This window comes from Arvicola amphibius, chromosome 12 (genome assembly GCF_903992535.2).
Source record: "Arvicola amphibius chromosome 12, mArvAmp1.2, whole genome shotgun sequence".
In the NCBI taxonomy this organism is placed as follows: Eukaryota; Metazoa; Chordata; class Mammalia; order Rodentia; family Cricetidae; genus Arvicola; species Arvicola amphibius.
In genome coordinates, this window is record NC_052058.2 from 108,697,331 (window position 1) to 108,722,516 (window position 25,186).

Sequence of the window (25,186 nt, forward strand, 5' to 3'; positions counted from 1 at the left end):
GTAATAACAAGTGATTAAAGGTCTGGTTAGAAATCATTTGAATTTGTTGTTGAAGAAATCTAGAAAGAAGTTTATAAAACAGGGGCATGTAGGATGAGGAAAAGGAGAAAAAAGGTATAGTGGCATTTCAATTGTATCTTAATAAATAAAGGCTGAACATCTAGAGTAAAACAGTCTCACTTACAGACCGGGTTATGGTAACACACACCTTTAATCCCAGTAGCCACACTAGCTGCCATAGAAATCGGGTGGTGCATGCCTTTAATTCCAGTGGTGCGTGCCTTTAATTCCAGTCCTAGAGAGGAATATAAGATGTGGGGGAGCAGCTCTCAGCCACAGTCTCATTCTGAGATTCTTGGAGGCAGGATCACCATTTCGGACTGAGGTCAAGGTAAGAGCCAGTAGCTGACTGGTTTGTTTTCAGATCTTTAGGTTGAACCCCAATTTCTGACCCTGCGCTTTTAACAATGCTTCAGAAAGAGGGTTAAGAAAGGCATTATTCAATTCCATATTGGACTGTTAACAATCCACTAGCCAGAGGAATCAAGCTGCTCCTTACATTTTTGGAGATTTGACTAGAGTTGTCAGACCACGCCTTTTACTATATCTGATTGCTTGACATAGAAGCACATTCTTCCTCAAGGAAGAGACAAAGGCCACTCTTCTCCACTGTTTGTAGATCTAATCCTTGCCAGTTTCCTCTAATGGTTTTCAAGTGGTTTACATAGAAAGAAGAAAATTTTTTTTTTTTTTTTTTTTTGGTTTTTCGAGACAGGGTTTCTCTGCAGCTTTAGAGCCTGTCCTGGAGCTAGCTCTTGTAGACCAGGCTGGTCTCAAACTCACAGAGATCCGCCTGCCTCTGCCTCCTGCGTACTGGGATTAAAGGCGTGCGCCACCACCGCCCGGCAAGAAGAAATTTTTTTAAAGCCACACAATAACATCCTTGTCTTTCATAAAGCAGACTGAGCTTCCCATCAAACTGTAGAACCACTTCAGATAATGGATTGACCTATTGATATATTTGCGTCTATTTGGTTTTAACAGGTACATTTCTTGGTGTGCCAATGGGCACTATAAGTAGCCATTTTGTCCCCTATTCCAGGGAGTTTCCTTTTGACCTAACATCCCAGCTTTTTATTTATAGGCTAAGAGGTAATGTGCTCCCTTCTGTGACTACTTCCTGCTGAAATTGAGACGTCACTCTCAGGGCATAGGAAGGCTGAATGATAATAAAAGACTGGGAGAGATTTAAGGCAATGGAGAATTGATGAGAAGGATCTGGTTTGCTGGCCCAGCTAAACATACAAGGAACTACCACACTGGCTGGACTGGTTTACATCAGCTTTCAGCAAGTCCAAGACTCACAGCTGCTTGGGGCAGTTTGTAGTCTGCAGTTGATTTCTGGATAGTGTCTGTCAGTCAAGTGGAAATCTGCTGAAACATACAGAGTAGGAACAGAAGTTAAAGTTTAGGGACTTAGAGGAAAATCAAACATTTGGAACTTTCAAGGCCACAGTCCTGGTAGTTGGGGGAGGTGAGGAGTCCCAGAGGAGAAACAGAGATCATACTCTCAGGAGTAGGCAGGTGGGGAAACTTAGGCTGTATTTATCTGTAGTTTATTTTACTGATGAGGGGTGAATCCAAGTCTTATGACTCCCTTGACTCCATAAAGCTTACATGATTTTTCTTTGTTTACAAAAAGAGATAAAAGTTTTAGATATATTAGCATTATCACTGTTTGAAATCCACATTGTAGAAAAATCAGCTAACAGTCATAACATAGCAAAATCTTTGGGTTAAAAAGTATAAATATTTCTCCTCTGTCCAGAGAGCCATACATACAGATTTGGGTTAAACAGAGAGGTTTTAGCACATGAGAAGCAGCTTCAAGTTTTTACTTAGAAGACAATCAAGGAAACTTCAAATCTTGAGCATGTGATTGATAATCGTAGTCAGTGCTTTATCACCTTACCAGAACCCTGTGATCAGTATGACAATGTTGAACCTACAAAATAGAGGGAGAAGAAAACCTGAAACATTTTTTATTACCTTAGATTACTTTCTTGTATCTTTACAACTCACATTTACATACCTTAAAACATCAGTTTTCACATCCTCAGGCACTTTGTTTGACCCTCAGAACTTATGTAAGCTTTCACGTTTACCAGAGACACAAGTAGTTATTACTGAAAGTAGTCATTGCAAAGCAAGTTCCTTTAAATCCTTTTGTTTTGCACTCTTTTCTCTGTTATAGTCAGTTGACCTGCCTTATATTGGACAAAGATGTTAGAAGAAACCTTTAAAGAAACATGCTTGGGTCTAGGAGAGGGGAGCCATAACCCAACTTCAGAGCCAGCTTTCCAATAAAGTGGAATAACAAGAAACAACACTAATATTATGCACATTCAAAAGACATGAATCCCTGATAAACTGAATCCAGTGACCAGACAGCTCAGAGATAAATTCTGAGCCCTGACCATAAAAGTAGTCATGGCAATTGGCATTAATGGTGGTGGCAAATGACTGTCAGCAGCAGAGAAAATAAAAATAAAATCAATAAACACAGAACACAGAAAGCTCATATGTTCAAAGCAGACTAGTCAAAAACAAAACAAGTGGTGACCACCATCATTCATTCATTCAAATGAGCCTAACCCATTCCAACTGGGCTCTTATGTCTGCCACAAGACGTGTAGACACACAAGAAAACACAGACTCATCCTCACAGACAAAACTTTCCAAACAACCAGAACCAAGCAAGGGAACAATGCCTCACTTTTTGTCCTGGAAGGGAGTAAAAGGGTTTTGTAGCTGGGTGATGAGAGAGGGATAATGTTTGCCTATAGAAGTATTTTGGGTGTCCCACACTCAAGGGTAAATGTGAGAGGCCAGCAAGGAAAAGGTGTGTAGGACTGTGTGATTTGGAAGAGAAGGAGGAGAATAGCCAGTGAGCCTAGGGTCAAGTATATGGGGGGGAGTGAAGGGAGTAGAAGCTCCCACTTTGGTTAGGAGGTCCCTCCCCAGAAAGGGGATGGGGCAAGTAGCACTAGGAAGGAGCAGGTAACAGGGATACCCCTAAAATACAAGTAAGTGATGGGGTTTGGTAAAGTTGGTAAGGCTGTTCTCTACTCCAACAACAGGGAAATGAGAAGGTGAGGTAAGTCCCCAAAACTCAGTCAGGACCAAGTGGTGACCCCAGTGTCCAGTAGGAAGGAGGTGAGCTGCCCTGATATAATGATGACTATCTGGGCTCCCTGCCAGAGATGGTGATGGTCAGACTGAGGAAGCCCAGGCTCCCAGTCACCTAAGATTGGCTAGAGTGTGATCTGAGCCTGATGCCCTCATGCCACAAATGACATGGGGGCAATATGCATTCCAGTTCATTTTAATGGCACCTTGGACATGGTTGAGGTACTTTACAAGGGTACAAGAAGGTCCAGGCTCAGTGACCATCCTGACCATATTTGAAGTAGGGATGGATCAAGACGTTCTCATGATGGAGGACTCTCATTGGTTAATAAAGAAACTTCCTTGTTTTTTTTGATAGGGCAGGATTTATATAGGTGGAGTAGACAGAACAGAATCACAACACTTGGGAGGTAGAGGTAGATTGACCTCTGTGACTTGAAGGTGTGGTAGCACATACCTTTAATCCCAATGCCTGGAAGACAGAGACAGGAGGATCTCTGAGTTCAAGGACAGCCTGGTCTACAGTTATACCAGGACAAAAATATACAGAGAACCTCTCTCAAAAAAATAAAATAAACAAAATAGAGGTTAAAATAAAGCCGCATAGCCAGGCGGTGGTGGCGCACGCCTTTAATCCCAGCACTCAGGAGGCAGAGGCAGACGGATCTCTGTGAGTTCGAGGCCAGCCTGGTCTACAAGAGCTAGTTCCAGGACAGGCTCCAAAGCCACAGAGAAACCCTGTCTCAAAAAACCAAAAAAAAAAATAAATAAATAAAGCCGCACAAAGATAGAAAATACACAGAGAATCTTGATACTGTATGCTATTATGCTCTCTTTAAATTGATTAAATGCTGAGGAAGGAGCAACAGCTGCTAAAAGATATTTGTTTATAAATGCTGCTGAACTAATCCAAGATAGATATTTTCAAAATACCTTGACTTCAAAATTTGGATCTAAGGTTATGATGCTTTGGGAAAGTTCTTCTTTTGTTTTCACAGAGGATGAGACCATGAGGATTGCTTCTATCCCAGTATGGTATGATAGACCACACCCTCCTGAAAGGTTGCTGTGAACACCTTCAAAAAATTACTTCACTCAACTGCCAACTGAGATGAACCTAGCACACAGGGCTTTTCATGACAATGAGACACGTCTGCTCCTGGCAGCACCAATCTACTTCATTTGGGCAAGAGACTGCTCTTGCCTGGACACAGAAAACCCTCAGAGAGAGGGTGATATGATCTTTCAGGGTTCCTGATTCATAAAAGAGTCTGCAAGACATTCTGCAGGACACAGCAGATACTGACTAAATTGCCTTTGAAATTTCCTGCTTCATGGAAATGTCTGCTGGAAACTATTGGCCTGTAGGCCAAAGATGGATGCCCCAACAGTACAGAGGAACTTTAGATGACTGTCCAGGCAGTGAGATGTCTCTGTGATTTCTAGAGTTTTGTAAGTTGCTTACTTCTCATTTACTTAGGTAATATTTTATCCTTCTGGAGTCTTTGATGGAGTTGAAGAATAGATAGATAGTTATAGTTGTTTTCCTTTGTTATGATAAAAGATAAAATAGATATAAATATTGTAATTGTAATTCTTACTTGATAACTGTTTTGTTATATGAAATTTTACTATGTTAAAGTTAAAGCCTTTCTTTTTTGTTTAAACAGAAAAAGGAGAAATGATGGAGGACTCTCATTGGTTAATAAAAAAGTGCCTTGGCTTTTTGATAGGGCAGGATTTAGATAGGTGGAGTAGACAGAACAGAATGCTGGGAAGAAGGGAAGTTAGGCAGACGCTTCAGGCAGTCACCATGACTCTCCTCTCTGAGATAAATGCAGGCTAGAATGTTGCCGGTAAGAGCAACATCGTGGTGCTACACACATTACTAAATATGGGTTAAAGCAAGATGTGAGAATTAACTAATAAGAGGCTAAAACTAATGGGCCAGGCAGTGTTTAAATGAATATAGTTTGTGTGTTGTTATTTTGGGTTTTAAGCTAGCCACACAGAAGCCAGACAGGACAAAAAGCGGGCCTGCTAGTCTCCTCACTACATTCTCAGGCTTTAGGAGGTGAGGGATTTAGGCAGTGGCTATAGCCAGCTAAAAAGCCTTAGCCAACATCAGGTATTTTTGTTTGGGGATTTTCTCTTCTCTCCCACGGTACACCTTAAAGGACACTACCAGGAGTTCCCCTCTCTAGGCATTGGAGTTTGGCCCTAATGTCAGGAAAACTCTGGGAGAAAAAGTAAGTCATAAGGAGTTGTTGTTATGTGGGGTCTCAGGATCCGGATTAGCATATTGTAGGAAGGTCTGTCTAAGGCAGCCTGGCAACTGAGATGGGTTTTCACATTTGCGCTGGATGACCTCTTTGATTTAGGGCAACCTTGTAGAGACTGACCAGGAAGCAAGTTAAAAATTGTCCTCTAGCTAAAATGCCCCCTAGGTTATTGGAGTTCCATTAGGAATCCCAGTCAAGGTTTGCCTGAGCCCCGACTGGGTGGGCAGCATTAGCTTGGTGGACTTCTTCTGCATGCATGCTAGACTGTCCCAGGCTTGTTCTGCACTCCTCAGGGAGAAGGCTGGAGGTGAGAATCATAGAAATGTCAGGGAAGGTGAGGTTGTGAGATTGGGTAATACACCGGAATTATTTAATAAAGGTAGATGAATTTGCAGTATAGGACCACAATCTTTTTTCTATTTGAAAGAGCACATTAAGTAAGAAGGGGACATGTACCCTGATCAAGTCATCCACCCTGGTGACTTTCTGCCAAAGAAGAACTGTGACTGGGTTAAGCCAGGTGGGGGGAGGCAAAGAGGGTTCCATGGTGGAGCAGGAACAAGTAGCAGAGAACTAAGGGCTAGTACAGTCAGAAACTAGAATTTGGTACCAGAGAGGTTTGATTAGGGCAGCCTATCACTGAAGATGGACGAGCGGAGATGAGAAAGGCCAGAGAAGAAAAGGAGCTGTGGGTTGATGTCAGTAGGGAGAAAGGTTGTTAGCTGGATAAAAAATAGTGGAGAAATCACCTAGTTCAGGCTTTATGGCTAGGAGGAGCGGGGTTAGGGAAGAGGAAGGACAGAGAGAGGGGCTTGGGTCAGAAAGAAGAGAAAACTTGGACATAGGGAATTCCTTTACATTTTCCAGATTACTCGCTGTAGTTGTGAAGGTCCTGGATAATATTGGGCTCTAAGGAGCCATTAGGCTGGCATTTGGATTGGTTATCTAGGAAAACTGAGGTCAAATTTAATTACAAAAGCAAATAAATTTGGGGGCCTTTCAGATCAGGTGCCAGGTGGAGAGGCTGGAGGTTTTCTAAGAGGCATCCCAAGGGAGAATCATAGGGTGTGAATATCACTGTTTCCATGGATAAGGGGAGGGTTTTTACAGCAGCCTGTAGTCAAGGATGTCCCAAGACTTAGTGAGGATCAAAGGAAGACCAAGCCATTTAGTGAGTCATCTCTGCTCTCCACAGGGGTCAGGGCTAACCACCTGTAGAGCTAGAGTTTTCAAAGAGGCCTGAAGTCTTGCAGAAGATAACAAAACACAGAGCTCAGGAATGAGGTTTCATCCACAGGAAGGGCAGGGGAATGGAGTCGCATGGAATCAAAAGCCTTGAGAGCATAGAGAAGCGAAGCGATGGGCATCTCTTGGGGGGGGGAGGACAGAAAACAAAGTGGGAGGAAAGGGTCACAATAGCCCAATTAGTCCTAAGGAAGCTGCAGGGTTCAGGTTCCAAGGTAGGGATTGTGGGAAAAGTGCAGAGGACTAGTCATAGCTGTAATGACCATGTCTAAGGTTATCTCAATTTCCAAGGGCACCAGAGGGTTACCAGACAGTCACTTCCTTGGAATCAGGAAAATGTTTACACTGACTGAAGGTGAAACATACCAAATTACTTCTGGCGGATGGGAGCCCAAGTGTTCTGGAAGGTGAGTCTATTGTGGGTGGACTGGGTGCAAGGGCATTTTGAGAGTTGGGAGCCAAGTAATATGACAAAGTCACACCATCTGATGAACTGCATAAAAGGTTTATTAGGGACAGATGCAGAATGGTGGGTGTCTCTGTCCAGGAACAGAGATAACAGAGGGTTGGGCATAGAGGATGGCTTTTTTAGGTTTTTATGGAGCATGCTCAGTGAGCTAGTGGGAAAGTACAGCACTGCCAAAAGTCTTGTTTGGCCATTAACACTGAGTTATGGGGGCATGGATCATGTCAGGGGCAGGGTATTCTTAATTTATCCCCTTTTCCCTACACATCCTATCTCAACATGGGTCCAGAATCAACATCTCTAAGGACTATGAACTAAAATCTCTCAAACTGTGAGGCAAAATAAGTCAGGCATGTTATCACAACCACCAGAAAAGCACCTAATATGAAAGCCATTTCTGTTCAATCAAAACAAGCAGATATCTTCTCAAAAGAGCCACAGAAATTGGGCTGGATACCTAGGAAATTGATGTATTTTACTTTGGGGTGGGTTTTTGTTGCCCAATGAAAATGGATGAGGAAGAACAGTTCAAAATAAAATCAGTCATTTGTTGATTGTTTGCCATGAATGCAGGAGGGAGTTATGAATAGTCCTAAATGGTATGGGACATACACAAGAAGGAGCTTAATCACATAGTGGGACAGGGTCATGAGCTTAGAGTTGGTGCCCAACGTGGGGCTAAATCCACTTAAAAATCTGAGAGGGCTTAAAAAAGAGAGAGAGTGTTTAACACAGTTTTTTGCTGTTTGCTAGGATGTGCTATAGAGAGATTTCCTAATTCAACAATAATGAAAAAAAAAGCCACACCAGTCATTTTAAAACGCGGCTTCCTGGGTCCTGCGGCCAGTACAAACTCCAGACATGGAGCATTTCTGGGCCCACTCAGGGTCGAAAACAAAGTAGCCTATGGCTCAGCTCTTTCTGCCTGGGTAGGTTGCAAGCTCAGGTCTACTAAAAAATGGCAGTTTTGAAATACCAGTTTCTATCTGGCTCCTGTGGGAGACAGAGCTTTTAAATGGAGCATTTGGAATAAAATGCTACATTTTGTTTGATGGCACACTACACTCGCTGTGTGCCTAAAAGGGGGACATCGTTTGCTGCTGCTCAGAGACACAAACAGCTCCTCCATGCTAATGGTACAATGTACAAGAATCAGAGACACGAGTGGCTCCGCCATGTTGGACTGGGAGGGACAAGCTGGCAGCACCTGTTTTTGACCTAGAAATGTCACAGCTTAGATTCTTAAGCGCTTAACAATTTAAAAACACAAAACAAAAATGCTCCTGGATAATAAAAAATTGCAGATTCACAGTAGGACAGATGCAAACATAAAAAAAACTTTAAATGGGTCACAATGTTGGATAAATGTACATAGGCTTAAAAAATATATAAAAAATAAAGTTAATGTTATTAGGACAGAAAATTAGGTAGGCGGAGTAAACAGAACAAAATGTTGGAAGAAAGAAGGCAGTGAGGCAGATGCCTTAGGCAGTCGCCATGCCTCTCCTCTCTGAGTTAGATGCAGGTTAAGATCTCTCCCAGTAAGCCACCACCTCGTGGTGCTACACAGATTACTAAATATGGATTAGTCAAGATGTGAGAGTTAGCCAATAAGAGGTTAAAACTAATGGGCCAGACAGTGTTTAAAAGAATTCAGTTTCCATGTAATTATTTCAGGTAAAGCTAGCCGGGTGGCAGGAAGCGGCCCACCATCTCTTCTCAACATAGAGTATAATAAAAACCAATAGAAACTCATGGAAACACAAATATCCCTCACATGCATAGACCTTGAGCACGTTTTAATTAGTTTGTTCATTGTTAGACAGGGTCTCACTGTGTAGCCCTTGCTGTTCTGAAACACATTTGTACATCAGGATGGCCTTAAACTCTTGTTCCTTCTGCTTCTGCCTTCCAACTACAGGGTTAAAGGTATGAGCGCCATGCTTACCTTCCAGAGCATATTTGAAAGTAAATATCATAAAAGTAAATATCCTAAGTACCAATTTCACTCATGACAATATTAAAATAACATTATAATGTTTAAAAAATTGGAAAATTGCTTATGCATTTGGTCCATGTTCGTAAATCCTAGCTAGTCCTCTGAGCTGTGGTTCTTCAGGGATGAACCTCTGCTGAAAAGTGTTCCTAAGGGTTGCCCACCAAACCCTAAACTTGTTTGGGGCCTGGAAGCCATCCACTTATGAATAATTGCTCCCATGCTTTGTTAAACCAAGTGTTTTTAAACTGAAGTCACTGGGTTTTATAGCCTATGGAAGTGAGAGGTTATTGCAATTCAGGATGTTACTAATTTAGTATCTTATCAACGTTGCAATGTCTCTAGTGCACAATCCCATTTGCTGCCAGGTGAAGTCCCTACAATTTGAGCAAAGACACCCATTACCAGCACTGCCCAATTGATCCTGTTGTTTAGTTGCTACTCTTAGGAGATCATTGTAGGCTTTGCTCTTCATTGACAACTCAGTCTGTTATGTTCTCTAAGCCACACAATATGTAGTAACGACTATTTATGAATTTTTAGGCTATAATTTTTCAAACCAGACTCTGATATATATGCAGTACAGTCAAGTCATCACACCCCTATTGCTAAAGCACAATTATACATATTTTCCCTATGATTTTCACATGGGAGAGCAATCCATTGTTAGTGTGTGCAATACATGGTTTTAATTGGTTAATTATTTAATTACCATCAAGACAAATCTAATACAATTATTGTATTATTTCATGTTGTCCTAAAATCTTAAAAAGAGGGCTAGAGAGTTGTCTCAGTGGTTACTAGCACTAGCTGCTCCTCCAGGGGAGCCAGGTCTGCTTCCCAGCAATACCATCATGGCTCACAGCCCATCTATATTTCTAGTTTCAGGAGATCATTTCAGGAGATGCCTTCTTCTAACTTCCAAGGGCACCAGAAAGTCATGTGGTATACATACATTCAGACAAAATACTCACATACATTATATATGTATATGTGTGTGTGTGTGTATTTTTAAAGCAAGCAAGCTGATATTTTCATTTTATTGTATATAAGTGAACATTGAAGGTACGCTCTTGGTTTTGTTTGTAGCAAGGCTTTGATGGTCACTTTAATGCAGAAATGCATGGGGTAAGTCAAAATTAAAGTCAATGCGGGACTCAGGAGATGGTTCAGATTAGAGGTTTACTTTACAAGTGTGAGGCTCTGCATTTGGATTCCCCCAGAATCCACTCAAAAAGCTTAGCATGGTGGTACAAACCTGTAATCCAAGATGGAGGATCTCTGGAGGTGGGGAGAGCAAAACATCTGCCATACATGACAAAGTGCCAGATGAATGATGTAAAATAGAAGACACCTAATGACAGACACCCCCCACATGCCAGGCTCATGTGCTCTAGGACCTTGTTATGCATCCACCTCTGTATGAACACATGCAAACATACACAAGAATACATGAGCTCCATGTCCATGTGGCTATGACTCTTCAGTCATCAGCATATGCTCTGCAATGACAGAGTCTTTAGTTAAGTGATTGGGAGGAGATAAAACCCCACAACCCTTTTTTAGAGAATGCCTGGGTGCTTCGGCATTCTGGGGAGGTTGCCCTGATCAATATCATCATTAGAAATCATCTCATGATGTTGGCGATCAAAGCCAAGGTTAACGTTCTATCACTGAGCTACATTCCCAGCATCTTATGATGTTCCTTTCTTATGTCACTTGTCTAGGTCATGATATCCGAAGACTTGGTCAAACATCAGTGCGGAGCCGGGCGGTGGTGGCGATCGCCTTTAATCCCAGCACTCGGGAGGCAGAGGCAGGCGGATCTCTGAGTTCGAGGCCAGCCTGGTCTACAAGAGCTAGTTCCAGGACAGGCTCTAGAAACTACAGGGAAACCCTGTCTCGAAAAAACAAAACAAAAAAAAAATCAGTGCGGAAGGCCACTCTGAAGGTTATTTGCTGTGACTGACGTTTATACCTGAGTGAAGGAGACACTCACTGCACTGTGGACAGGCCTCATCTAATTCACTTCAAAAAACCAAAACCCCGACCTCCCTGGAGGAAGAGGTGTTCTGCCAGCAGATGGTCTTTGAATGCAGCTGCAGCACCATGTCCTCGTGGGTCCGAGTCTGCTGCCCTCCCCGGAGCATTTGAACTTGCCAGCCTCCACATTTCACAGAGAGAATCCATCAAATCTCTCTCCAGCTCTATCACCCTCCCTTTCTCTGTTTCTGTCCCCCTTTCTCCACACATGTGTCCTATTGTTCCCCAAGAGAACCTCAACTAATGCACAAACCAAAGGCTCTGACAAGGTCTATAATTAAAAATAAAAAAATTTAAAAACCTCTTTAACCCAGTGTTTTCCCAGTTTGCTCAGCTTGCTTTCTTCTGTAAAACATATTATCCTGAATCACAGCTTGGGAAGAGCTCGCCTGCTGACTGGACCATCCATGTCCTCGGAAGTGTGTGTCAGTGTACAGAAATGTGTCACTGCTGACCTGACCATCCGTGTCCTCTGTAGTGTGTGTCACTGCTGACCTGACCATCCGTGTCCTCTGTAGTGTGTGTCACTGCTGACTGGACCATCCGTGTCCTCTGTAGTGTGTGTCAGTGTACAGAAGTGTGTCACTGCTGACCTGACCATCCCTGTCCTCTGTAGTGTGTGTCACTGCTGATGGACCATCCATGTCCTCTGTAGTGTGTGTCACTGTGTGGAACTCTACTTTATTCCAGAAAGAATTGCACAAGCATTGAAACAAAAGACTGCACACATTATTTTCTTCTGCACAAGGCTTAGAAAAATATAACTGCTTGTGTGAGCACAATGAGGGAAAAAGTCCACTATGAGCCCTTTACACCACTTAGGAAAAAGCAGCAACCGCCTGTGTTTCTGTAAAATGTTCTTTATGGATGGCTTAGTCTGTTTGGTTTGCTATAGTAAACTACCATACACCTGGTGGCTTATAAGCACAATTTATTTCTCTCAGCTCTGGAAATTGGGAAGTTCAGAATGGAGGTGCTGGCAGATTCGGTGTCTGTCAGTAAGGATGCATTTCTGTGTTCTTCGATGGTGGCATCCAGCTACTTCCACATAGCAGAAGAAAGCAAGGCGGTGCTGTGCTGTCCTGCTCCCGCTTCCCTCTCCTACCACCCTCTCCACTGGCCTCTTCCTTGGCTGTTGTTTTCAACATTCCAGCCGCCCCCCATGGAAGGAGAGTGTTGTTGGGCAGAAAAGCATCTATCATAGCAGGAGAAAGCAAAGAAAATGCCCAAACTCCTGGCTTTCTCTCCTCTTTTACCCCATCCTGACTCACACCATGGACTGGTTTGCCCTCATTGAGGGGTGCTTTCTCCCTTGGTTAGTCCTTTCAGGAAAACAAAGTGGTTCTCTTTGTATAAGTGAATTAATCCTGTGCTCTATGGCTCTCCTCTTATGAACTAGTCACCTCTCCCAAAGATTTGAACAAATGAATTCAGGGCAGACACGACACTGAGACCACGGTCATATATGTCAAGAAATAGAGCGAATTATGGAACACCATCGCTCACAGAATAGTGAGCATGAAACAATGCAGGAGTGGCCCAAGCCTAACAAGAGACACTCATGTCTCCTTTCTTTTCTAGTCCTCCTTCTCCAGAAGCCATGACTCTGGAAATTCACTTGTGACCATATCTCCTTCCAAAACAGGTGAGCCTACTGACTTTCTTGGAAAAAAATAATGAGCCAGATGCTGTGGGCTACAGTATCATTTATTGGAATCAATGCTTGTATTTCCTACAACACTATACGTTCTATGGACAAGCTCATATTTAAAATGAAATGTGTCAGAATATAGCCCCGACTTTCTGAGTGTTTCAAGGTAGAGAAAGCCAAGGAACCTGAGAAAGCAGGGTGTCAGGCTCTCCAACATTCTCCCATCCACACAGAGCAGGATCCCCTGACCTTTTCATTCCTGAAGGAGGCAATAAAACCTGCGAACATAAATCTGACTTCTCTTCATTGAGCCTCAAAGACCTCCATGTGACAGATGTTCTTCCTGTGCCTGAAGGAAAAAAAATCCATGTACAGGGAATCCAAGAGGGATCTGGGCAAAGGGCAGTCCCTCCAGTTCACTGCCTTCAGCTCCTCAAATTCATCTGTCCTCAGTCACTCTTCCATAAGACTTTTCATGCAATACAATTTCAGTGTGTGTGTGTGTGTGTGTGTGTGTGTGTGTGTGTGTGTGTGTGAATGCTGACACTGACACACAGGTTCAGAGACTACACATGTTGATTGCATACTCTATGAATGAGCCACATGTTCAACCCACAGCGCCCATTAACGAAGCTTCCTGTGCCAGGTAAGAGTTGTATTAGAACACATCTGTTGTGCTCTTCCCATCAATTTCTCTTTTGTAGGAGCCTCAGCCGTGACCCTTGCTGTGATTTAGGAGTTCACACTTTTTCTCTCAGTGTAGAGGGATCATTTCCACCCTGAATAAAGTGGGCCCCGTGCACCCCTGGACCCTGGTGTTCAGAGGAAACACTGGAGAAAAAGGATTGCTCAAATTGTGCTTATGATCTGAATGAGCAATCTTCAGAGACAAATAAAAGTGCTTGCCTCTACTCTGATAGCTTTAGAGTTGTATTCTATTAACCTTAAAAAATGAGTGCTAACTGGACTGAGTTCCCAAGGTCCTGACGAGGAGCAAAAGGAGGGAGATCATGAGCAAGGAAGTCAGGACCATGAGGGGTGCGTTCACCCACTGAGACGGTGGGACAGAACTAACGGGAGATCACCAAGACCAGTTGGAATGGGACTGATGGAACATGCGATCAAACCGGACTCTTTGAATGTGGCTGACGGTGGAGGCTGACTGAGAAGCCAAGGACAATGGCAATGGGCTTTGATTCTATGGCATGGATGGGCTCTGTGTGAACCTTGTCAGTTTTGATGCTCACCTTCCTGGACCTGGGGGGAGTTGGAAGGACCTTGGACTTAACATAGTGTAGGGAACCCTGATGGCTCTTTGGCCTGGAGAGGGAGGGAGTGGGGGTATGGGTGGAGGGGAGGGGAGGAAAGTGGGAGGAGGGGAGGAGATGGAAATTTTTAATAAAAAATGAAAAAAATGAATTCTAAGAGCCTATGAAATGCTCCTGAATGTGGATATAAATGTATATGTACACATGCATGCAAACACACATACATGCACACTTATCACACAAACGCATACTGCACATATACCACAAACATGCACTCAAATGCACAAGTCACACATCCAGGTAATCACTTATTCTTTCAACTAAAAATGACAGAAACAAAAAAAATCACAAAATAATGTGAAGCAGGGAGTCAGGTAAGGAAGAGAAGCTGCATCCGATTATAGCTGTACTGTTTTCTGGGTCATGTAGAATTGCACAAAAGTCTTCAAACCTATAAAAAGAAAAGCAGAGGCTCAGCCTTACCCCAGAGCTGGTTGTTTCCCTCACCTGACCATGCATGCCTAGCACTGCACTGTACACACGGAAGAGGGCGCTTTCCCCAGACCAACACCGAACACATATCACAAAAGGAGCATGCAAAACTGACGCAACTGCCCTAGGATCTGATGTGTGCTCTCCTCTCTCTCTCTCTCTCTCTCTCTCTCTCTCTCTCTCTCTGTGTGTGTGTGTGTGTGTGTGTGTGTGTGTGAATGAGAGAGTAAGTTGAGTGTATGTGTGTGTCTGTGTGTGTGAGAGGGCAGAAAGAGAAGTGATGTATAACTCTGTGTGTGCGTGTGCATGTGTGGGGGGGTGGGTGGCATGTGTGCCTGTGGGCCTGCTGATATTCACTCCGCTAGGCCTTGAGTGCTCACACGTTCTTCCTTTACAGGGACAGACTAGGATGGCAAGGATCCTGAAGCTGACAGACTCCTCCTCCTTCCCGCCATGTATCATTTGCACTTTTGAAGTCACAGTGGCTGTGATTGCTGGCATAAAACTCTCACAAGACTGAGCCCATTAACATGGCAAGGAAGGCTCATGAGGCTTCTCGCCTCCCTGAGGATAAAATAGTCGAGGGACCTCCATTGCTGTGGTGTAGCTTCCCATACTTCCACAAGTAAACCTGCTCACTAAGCCAGGCTGTGTGGAATTGTTTCTTTGGCTTGTTGTTGCCCTCTCTACCTGGAATTAATAGAAACAGACTCTCTGCCAGTCAACACAGAAAATCTAAACCCTCCAACAACGTCATCAGGAAAGAGGCACCTAGAGAGAGGGCTTCCAAGAACCCCTCTGCTCCATCCTGTCTCCATCACTCCACAAAGATAGGTTCTTCACCCATCACGCACGTGGGGAGCAAAGTCAAGGAATTCATGTGTGTGACCTTCTGCCCTCTTGCTGTTGAGTTCTCTGGCTGACGTCAAAATTCAAGTCTACACAGGTGGTATTAGAAAGGGGATGTCTGTCCAACTCCCATACTGGAGACTAGGAAAAGTCTCACTAGGGGGTTTATAAAAGAAGAAAAGTAAGTTTCACACTGTCAAAAACCCAGACTTCCTAAAGCAGAGCTTTGTACTGGGAACAAAACAGTGGCATCAAGTTATCATCACATCTCACTTATTAAACGATGAGGAGGAATTTAAAAACTGACAGACATGAAGCATGCTCATACTGGCATCCGTGCAGATCAGATAACTCCCTAATTAGGAAGAGGCCGTGTGCTAAAATAAGTTGACTTTCTGTAATGCGATCAGAGACGGGAAGCCAGGATGCTTTCTACCCCGGAGTGCTGTGTGAGCTCTGCCGGCATCAAGAGCGCTCGTCTGAAGTCACTGTTCCACACCAGAGCCAACAGGAAAAGCAGGGGCCTCAGCAAGGTGGCTGCCCATCCCCAAGCCTCAGCATGTGCTGTCCTTCCTCAGTAGTGAGGACAGGGTGAAGTCACCAGGAGCCCTGAGGACTCAAGCTGTAGAAGCTGCCTCCAGCTCCTGGTTACAAACCTGTTCTTCAGCTTCTCCAAAGTCATGTGAAAGTCACCTCCCTGTACAACCCTCCACTTTGGGGCTGTCTTGCTTCAATACCCATCTATTAAAATTTTCCAGGATGATAAAAGTCACAGTCATTTTTTTTTCCTTTTGTGGCGTAGGGAGGGGGGAAAAGTCCAATGCACAAGTCTACTTGAAATCATGTTGAATTTTAATCATAGCAAATGTGTTTTAACAGTAGTCGTAAAATGAACATTACCACATATACAAAGGACAAGACACCAGTTTGGCATACAAAAATACCATATATTAAAATCAGTTCATTGGAAAAACTCGAGACTGGCTGAGACACCACCTATAACAGAGAGAGCAAGCAGGAATGCTTTTAAGACATTCAGATTAATAAACAGCAGCTTGATATCCCCTTATGAAGTCAGTATTTGGCAACATTTGGACAAGAATTTCTACACTGCCTTGCAGCTCATTTATCTGTAGGGCAATTTGGCCCTTTAAAAGAAAAGCTCCCCGAATAAATAGTCTCCATGATTATAAAGGAAACATGTCAGGAACTGAAACTTACAGCCGCAGACCAACACTGACCTCACCATTTGACTGCAGTTATCCGAGACTAGGAAGCCCATGTGTGGAGCTTAGAGAATGGAAACAAGATGGGGATTATACATACATCTTCTGTTGCGAGTTGGAGGCCAACCTACCAAGCTGAAAGCCATTTCCACAGCTCTAACCATCAAGCGAGGACACACAAACAATGGCGAAACACATGGATATAATGAACGGCAGCAGCCAGAAAAGAAGCATCACATTCTTCAACTTCTGTTTCCACAGTAGTACTCAAGTCACAGCAGCCTCGTCAAACTAGGAGTTTCCACAGCAAAGAGGGTACAAGGCTCACTGGAATGACCAGCTCTCTGGCCAGCTCACAGCAGGCTCTGGAATTTTCCACAGCCCTGATAACTCAAGAGCATCGGAGAGGAATGCAGGAAGGAAGAGCACTCCTTGGGAACCCCTCAGTCAGGCCTTTTCCCTTTGTCATTACCTCAACATCCTGAGCTGAATTTCGTGCTCCGCGATGTAACAGTCGGACTTGATGACGTCAACCCAGGTAACCGTCTTCAGCTGGCTTCTACCATGGCTGACATACAGTGCCAAGTCTTCTTCTGAAGCCATAATCTCATTACAAATTTCTCTCTCTTTTAAAAACAGTATCTCCTTTTCCAGGCACATCTGCCTGTCTTCAGGCGGGGCTCCTTGGCAGGTTGTGTTTGAGCCTACCTAAACACTCATATGACAACAGCCTCTGTCTTATCTCACAGTTCATAGATACCAATTTGTCCCCCGAAGGACTTATTTGTCACACCTGTTTCTTTTCTCTTTCTACTCCACATTTCTTTGCCACCAACATATCTAACCCTTTTCTACTGGATTATCAAAAGACAAATGTCTAAATTAAAGACCGACCAGTCCCGTTAGAAAGCTCCTGTTAGAATAACACAGTGAATAGCAGGCCAGGAAGATTACTGGAGGCTGTCCTGCGGGCTGCAGCCCTCCCCAGAGATCCAGAAAAGATGCAGGCTGTGACTGTAAAGAAGAAAGGGTGGGGCTCTCAGGAGGCCTCAGTGATGTCCTAACTGATTGTCCCTGAAAACATAACATGAATATTAAAAAACCCAAAACTTTCTTACATTAAAATCCAGATAATGAAATCAACATTTTTCAAGCACCACTACAGGGTGAGAGCCACACATGGGGACACCCCAGGCAGTGAGTACAGAAAAAAATCAAAAGACCATGCAGAGCAAGCAAGGAAGCATGCAAAGAAACTGAATCACACTGGAGGAGTTCAGTGATAGTGGTTTACAATCTTGACATATAACAGGGACTAAAAAAGAAAAAATACAGGCTTTTTACAAGTCAGAATTAAAAGATTAAATGCCTCATCTGCTCAGCGCCTCAGTCATAATTGGTTTTCCAATGATGTTGTAGGATTACCCACCTCTGTACATATGGAACAGTCTTAAGACACTCCCCAAGACAGTTGGTTTGACACAGTATATGGAGATCAAAGCAGCTGTTTAAAAATTAACATATAAATTCAGTATTTTGTGATCCATGAATGAAAAAAATAGTATTGATAATCTTCTCTACTTTATTTTTACCTCCAATTACAGCTAAAATGTGTGTGTGTGTGTGTGTGTGTGTGTGTGTGTGTGTGTTTATGTGGTAGGGTATAGTAAGTCAATTGTGTCAGAAAAAAAATGGCTTGAATTTCCACTTACTTTTCAAGAGTTTTAGGTTGAAAAAGATCCAGCAACTATCTCCTTCAAATAAACACCTTGAGTAAAGTATCCTGTGTATCTCATTGTTGCCTGTAGCTTCTGTCTGGGCGAGGATCACCTTGCATGTTTCACTGAGTGTGGTGGAGATGTCAAGAAGCAACTTCTTCATGAAGGCTCAGGGTGCGAGCGGGAAACCTGGTGTAGTTATAAAATGCTGCCTGGTCCACGGCCTCATTTTTCTCCGACAGAGCGCTACAGTTGTGTGGATATAACCCATAGCGTACAAATACCCTCTGCCCTCCTAATTTCCAACAGACTTAAGAAAATACCATTTGGCCAACATTAGATAGAAAAAGATGAGCCCCGAGGGGTTGTCTTACCTACTAAATGCTGCAGCACTAGAAACCCAGCCCAACTCTGCTCCACTGAAGCAAACACACTTGGTTTCATACATTGGGAGAGCAATGAAGAGGCAGGCTAGGCAATTTCGACACAACATGGATTTTCAGATGAAGGTATGGGAACACTTTAAGTCAAATCTAAGCATGAATAAAAGCTAGCCTATCAGCCACAGTCTGATCTTTATACAGAAGCATGTATCTCAAGCTCAATTTTCTGTTCCCCTTACTCACTTAAAAGCAATTCTACAGAGCAGCTGTAGTAACCTTCCAGTTTCTAAATTCCACTGGGCCATGTTTGTTTTCCTTTTTAACTATGAAAAACATAAAAGTGCCTTTGTGCAAAGTTTCAAACCTTCTAATGACAACTAAATTTAAAAAGAGAGACACTGAAACAATATCACATCTCAGTCTAAAAATAGTGCCTCCACTTTAGCCTGGCACCCAGAAAAGTACACCCACATATGTCCACACCAAATTCAATGACAAACTGGCTGACTTCAGGGACAATCACAAACACCCTGAATGCTACAAAGCATGCTTGCTTGCTCTTGGATTTCCCACCTCACTGATATGGTGATGAAGTCGGGAAAGAGATCAGAAGGGAACAGGGATTTCATCAGACTCTTATTTATTTGATTTTCTGTAACAATGACTCTTTTTGGCCACAAGACCCTAAACACAGTTTCATAGCGCAGGTCATGCACAACTTGCAAGTCAAAAATATAACAGCTACTATCTAGTAGGAACTTTGGGCAGCAGAGTCACATGCAGCTAATGGTCCCAGAAAAGGGGCTTCATAAAGCCCGATTTAAGCTTCACTGTTCATTCCTTGGTCCCAAGTATCTAAATAATAACCCCAAAGGACAGTGGGTGAGATTTTATTATCTCACTCAGCCCCCAGAGCTCATAAACTTCTCTAAACTTGCAAAGGAATTTCTTTTGGAAACTGCACACTCTCTCTTGGTTTTGCTGCTACTTTGTAAACCTTTGGATGTCGTCATGGTCAATGTGGTAGCCACAACCATACAGGAATGTTTAATTTTAAGTTACTTAAAATCAAATACCATATAAAGGCCACTTCTTCAGTCACTGCCACTCAGTTGCCCAACAGCCATGGGACTAGTACACAGATTACAGAGCAATTTCCTCTCTCCAACAGCACTGACCTAGAAAATTCCAGGAGCTGTAGCAACACACAGCTGCCACTCCAAGAGGCCCACTCTGTGAGTCATGCAAGGGGTGAACTCTAATTATATGTCTAAAGAAGATACCTTAAATTGAAACTCAGAGACAATTTGCCGTTGTCATTACAATTTCTGTCCCATGCCATTATACAAAGATTTTCTAAAGACACCATATGAGGTGGCATACTTGGCTCTACTTAACATAGTAAACATTCTCTTGCTTATGTCAAGATCATTAATAAAGAGGAAATTCATGCTTCTTACAAGTTACTATTTACACAACACTCATTGTTCTTGACATATAGGGATAGGGTCCTGGCCAATGTTTTACATTTCTAAATATTCAAATCACACAGTTCAGAAGTTTTCTTTCAATATTCATATTCATCCCTAAATCAACCCTCCTTTTCTTCCCAGAGAGAAAGCTACCTAAATATAAATTAATCTCTAAACAATCCTTAAAGCAGTAACTGACAAAGCAAAGGGTATTCATAGACCCTGTGAAGAATCATAGCCTGACGGAGAAGCTGACGTGCCTAGGGACAGATAGCAGGGCACAGCAGCGCACAGCAGCACACAGGTCTCATCCTCTAGCTGCAGAATTACAACCTGCACACTCATCTCCACTCCCACCCCGCTCCGCCATGAGCTCATCTACAAGATGAAGTCACTGGAGGCTCCTTTCAGCTGTAACTTCTGTTCTTGGCACTGACATGTGACTCTAAGTCCTGGTTGCTTGTGTCACATGGGGTAGATAGGTTTTTAATGATATGGGTAAATTCCAGAAGAAGCTGAGACCTCTGTCTCTCTGTCTCTGTCTGTCTGTCTCTCTCTCTCTGTCTCTCTCTCTGTGTCTTTCTCTCTCTCTTCTTTGACACAAACACACACCTCCTAACAAGTACATATGCAAACTCTAGGCAGAATCCATTTCAACAGTTTTCAATAATGTTTCTTAGAAGCACACATACACAAGCCCTCACTTGGCTGTTACTGCCAGGTTGGAGGTAAAAAAATCTACCAAGGAACAACTGATTTTGTTTCATTGAAGCTCTAGTGTCTAGCGTGGGCTGTTTTTAAGTAAAATTTCTATGGACTTTTTAACTATACCACTTTGCTGTGAAAACACAGAACACCATATGCACACACATTATTCTATAAATAGCCTCCTAAACAGCTAGAACCCTATCACACACTGCACTAGGGATCAGTCATTTTCTACTGTAGAAAGGTATGCAGATATCTCTCACAAATTAATTTAAATATGGTTTGTCTTAAAATTGCAAGGGTTAAAGTTCTTTGGAAACGTAACATCCTTAATGCAACATTTCTGTCTATGTGTGTTTTCCTTGTCCAAGTGAAATCAAAATTAGGTCAGGCATGCATTACAACAGCCTGGGAGTTTGAGCAACTGACACTACCCCAACAGTATATTATGTTACATAATAGAGGACAGTATTCAGATAATATGATACCTAAATTATTAATACCAAATAAATCCTAGATTATTTGTTGTATAATGCCCAATAGCTTACACAATAAAATGGGATTTTAACCTAATTTCTAGTTTGAGCCCTCAAATACATTTTTTAAAGGTCTTACAAATGTGAAGGATTTAAAAAACCAGAGCTTGTAATTCAATGTTGAACGTTCATGCCAATTGCTAGCTTTGCCTTTTACCTATTATTCTTTTGGGTGTCCCCATAGCAACGCCATCACTTTAGCACACATCTGTTGTCCTGTTTGAAGATGAAGACGACCATGCAAATACCCTGACTCCATCTTACAGATGGTTCCAGATTTTGCTTTTTAGAGGCCTCTGGTCACTGCTTACCTTTCCATTGCCTTTCCCATCCTTCCCACTATTTCAGGGATTTCAAAGAACAGCAAAGCTTCTTTGACAATACCAATAGCTTCCTAGTTCCAGAAAAGGCATTCCAAGAGGACTGTAGAGCCCACAGCCAGGGACAGGGACCGACCCTTTCGGTCTAACTAGTCTTTCCCCATGACTTCACATTTCAAGACAGCTGTGCACTCATGAGAAACCGGTCCGCTTACATAGGGAACACGAGCTTCAATTGTTCATGCCGCTTCTGTCAGTAGAGACGTTTTGAAACACAAAACAATTTCTTGCTGATCCCAAAAAGATGAAATTGCAATTCTAAACAAGTTAACTTTTACAGGAACATCCTTAAAAATGACTACCAAGGACGGTCTATGAAAATGCCCATCTAGGTGTGTCATTAATTAACAACACTTGGGGATTTCACACAAAAATCTCCAAACTGGGGGAAATGATGAGTTCTCCCGACAATCCCCACCCATGTCTTCCTGGCAGGATCTCACACAGCACAGCAGCAGGTGGGTGCTGCAGGGGATGTGTGGCAGACTCTCGAAGGAGAAGATCCAGGCACTGACGAGGAGGCCAGTGTTTCAGAAACGTGGCTTATATTTGCCCCCAGTCTTCCCCCAAGGATTCTTCAGGAAAAACTAAAACATCTGAGGTAAATCAATTTGTTCACACAAAATACACACACAGATTCACAATATTTACATTTTAAATTCTTATTTTGTGAGATGGCTTGAGGAAAATTGGCAGAAAGGTTTCCTGGGGAATTGAGGCATTTTCCCTTCTTTCCCAGTCTACCACTCACTCATTGGGCTTCCAGCTCCACAAACACAGAGCAAGCTCAGTCACAAAGGAAGAGAAATGAAGAAACATGGCAATACACAACACGCTGGAGACACATGTTCAAATACTTTCTTCAAACAACCAAAACGTCTGTTTTGGATATTTTGATTTAGGTCCCATTCAAAATTTATCAAAATGTTACGAAGACCAGGCTGCAGGCACACACACACACACACACACACACACACACTTGCACACCAGCTCTGTGTCTTCACTAGACTTTTTTCTTTTAATATGAATTTGAGGTTAATTCTCTTTGCACACACAGCATCTGTTTTAGCCTACCATATACCATATTGAGAGAGCTCATCACACCCACAGGTACAGTTTCATGTCTAAGTAGAATAGCCTAACTTGGGGAAATAATTTTGGAAAATCATAAATTACAGCCCATCGAATACACAGTTATGAGGAAGCATGCACGCATCTTCACAGATGTCATCATCTCCAAACAGTTCTCCTGGGATCTCGCTGAGACCGCACCCTCTGCTCTTGTCTGCAGGTGAATCAAGTGGCCAATCAGAGGCCAGCGCTTGCACCAAATGGTCAGTGTCACCCCCATCTCATCACAGGGATCCCATCACCAACACCTGCTCACCCCTTAAGTTGGTACCCACAGGAGGCATCCCTGTGACAGGCTTCAACCACAGGATATCACAGTGAAGCGCTTGGAGATGCAAGACATGTTGTGTAGCACAATGCCCAGGAGGAAGACCAAGACACAGGCCACCAAGATGACAGTGCACACGCCAGACCATGTGGAACTCTTCACCACACCCCGCCTGTCAGGCTCCTCCTCCACGGCCTCTTGGGGAGCTCCACCCTGCAGGGGCTGCTGTTCTGCAGGGATGCTCACCACGGTGAGGGACTTCTGCTGGCTCCCTGGCAGCAGACGGCAGCCCATGTCTCCTGGCAGGAGCGTGCGCTCCTTAGAGATGGGCAGGGGCAGCATGTAGCACCCATTGCTTGGAAGTTTGATGAAGACTGGGGTGTGCTCAGAAGTGTGCGGTATGGCGATGACAGCCAGGACCTCGGGGTCGTCAGGCAGCTGTGATACAGAGAAGCCTGGGGGCAACTTGGTGATGCCACGACACCAGGGGCACCTTACGTCTTTCTGGCTGGTCCTCATCTGCTGGAGGCACACCGAGCAGCAGGTGTGTTTGCAATCCAACAACTTGGGCCTCCGTCGCGGGCTGTAATAATTAAAACAGATCTGACATTCCAGCAGGGAATCCTGGGAGAGCGTCTCCATCGTGGACCAAGAGCCAAAGGGCAGGGCCAGCAAGAAGGTCAAAGAGCTGTTCCTCAAAGGTCACCACTCCGTGCAGGTCTTCTAAAGGAGAGCAGCAAGCTCACAGGCATCTAACATTCGCGCATGTGCTAATTTCTGAGGGAGAAAAATAATGCAAATGAGACTAATTAATCCATTAGAAGAAGTTAAAATGTGGGTTAGTTAAAACATACTATTGTTCAAAAGTCTTGACTCTGGGTCAAACTTAAAAAAATCACTGCTGGGACTGTAGGCTTCCTGCACCGCCTGGTGAGAAATCAGTCACTTGCTTTTATGGCTCCCTTTAAGTGAGAGAGTGGCAACTTTACAGACCAGGTGCTCTGTGTAAGCATAGCCCACTTGTTTTATGACCATTTCATTCTTAATTATATCTTTACATTTTGTTATTTACATTGTCACATAATACTCCACAAATGTATGGGATACAACGTGATGTTCCAAAACATGCTCACATTGTGTAAGGGCCAAATCAGGGGAGTTAGCATATCCTATTACCTCAATATTTATTGCTGATTTCTATGCTTTTGTTATTATCTGTTATATATATATATATATCATATATACATATCATATATATATGAAAACGCAATGCAAATGTCAGGAATTTCCCTTAGCTTCTCTCTAAACTATTGGTTGAGGCAGGCTCTCTCCACTGAATACACAGCTTGCCCATCAGCCAGCCTAGCCAGATTGTTTACCTAGGGCTCCCTGTCTCTTTCCCCTGAGGAAGCCACCACACCTAGCAGGCATTCACGTGGGTGCTAGGGAGCCCAGACTCTGGTCCTCAGGCTTGCATGGTTAGTTAATTATCTCCCAGCATCATTTCCCTCTTGCTGGAAAGAAAGGGCTTCATTGTGACAGCTTCAGGCAGGCAGACAAATGTGCTCCTTACTCAGAGGTGATTGAAACAGCCCCACAGGCAGGAGCACACAAACCCATCTCTTTATCTCTTCCTCCAAACACCTTTAGTGAATCATTCTTATCAATTAGCTTTAAAAGAGACCGAAGAACAAGAGGATAAGCCAGCTGCAAGGAAAGCAGAGCAGCAACGGAAAGGACTGCAGGCAAGGGCCAACTCCACAGAGAAATCACCACTCGGTTCTTTCAATTTCATGGTTATTCCGGCTTACATGATTGAAAGCTTATACTTTGTGAGAGTTTCGGCAGTGCAGGGAATGAACCCAAGACTTCACATGTGATAG

The 25,186-nt window shown here is 43.3% G+C and overlaps 1 protein-coding gene across 8 annotated transcripts in view; it reads right to left on the minus strand.

The window, feature by feature from the left end:
• Positions 1–22,870: 22,870 nt before the first annotated feature.
• The window catches only part of Rnf152 (ring finger protein 152), a 73,671-nt gene continuing 71,355 nt past the window's right edge, over positions 22,871–25,186 (minus strand). For all 8 annotated transcript variants that reach the window (XM_038349401.1, XM_038349395.1, XM_038349396.1 and 5 more), the window contains one exon: positions 22,871–24,080. In XM_038349401.1, coding sequence (XP_038205329.1) covers positions 23,334–23,945 — 612 coding nt within the window. In that variant the 5' untranslated portion in view covers positions 23,946–24,080 and the 3' untranslated portion in view covers positions 22,871–23,333. The remainder of the gene's footprint in view (positions 24,081–25,186) is intronic.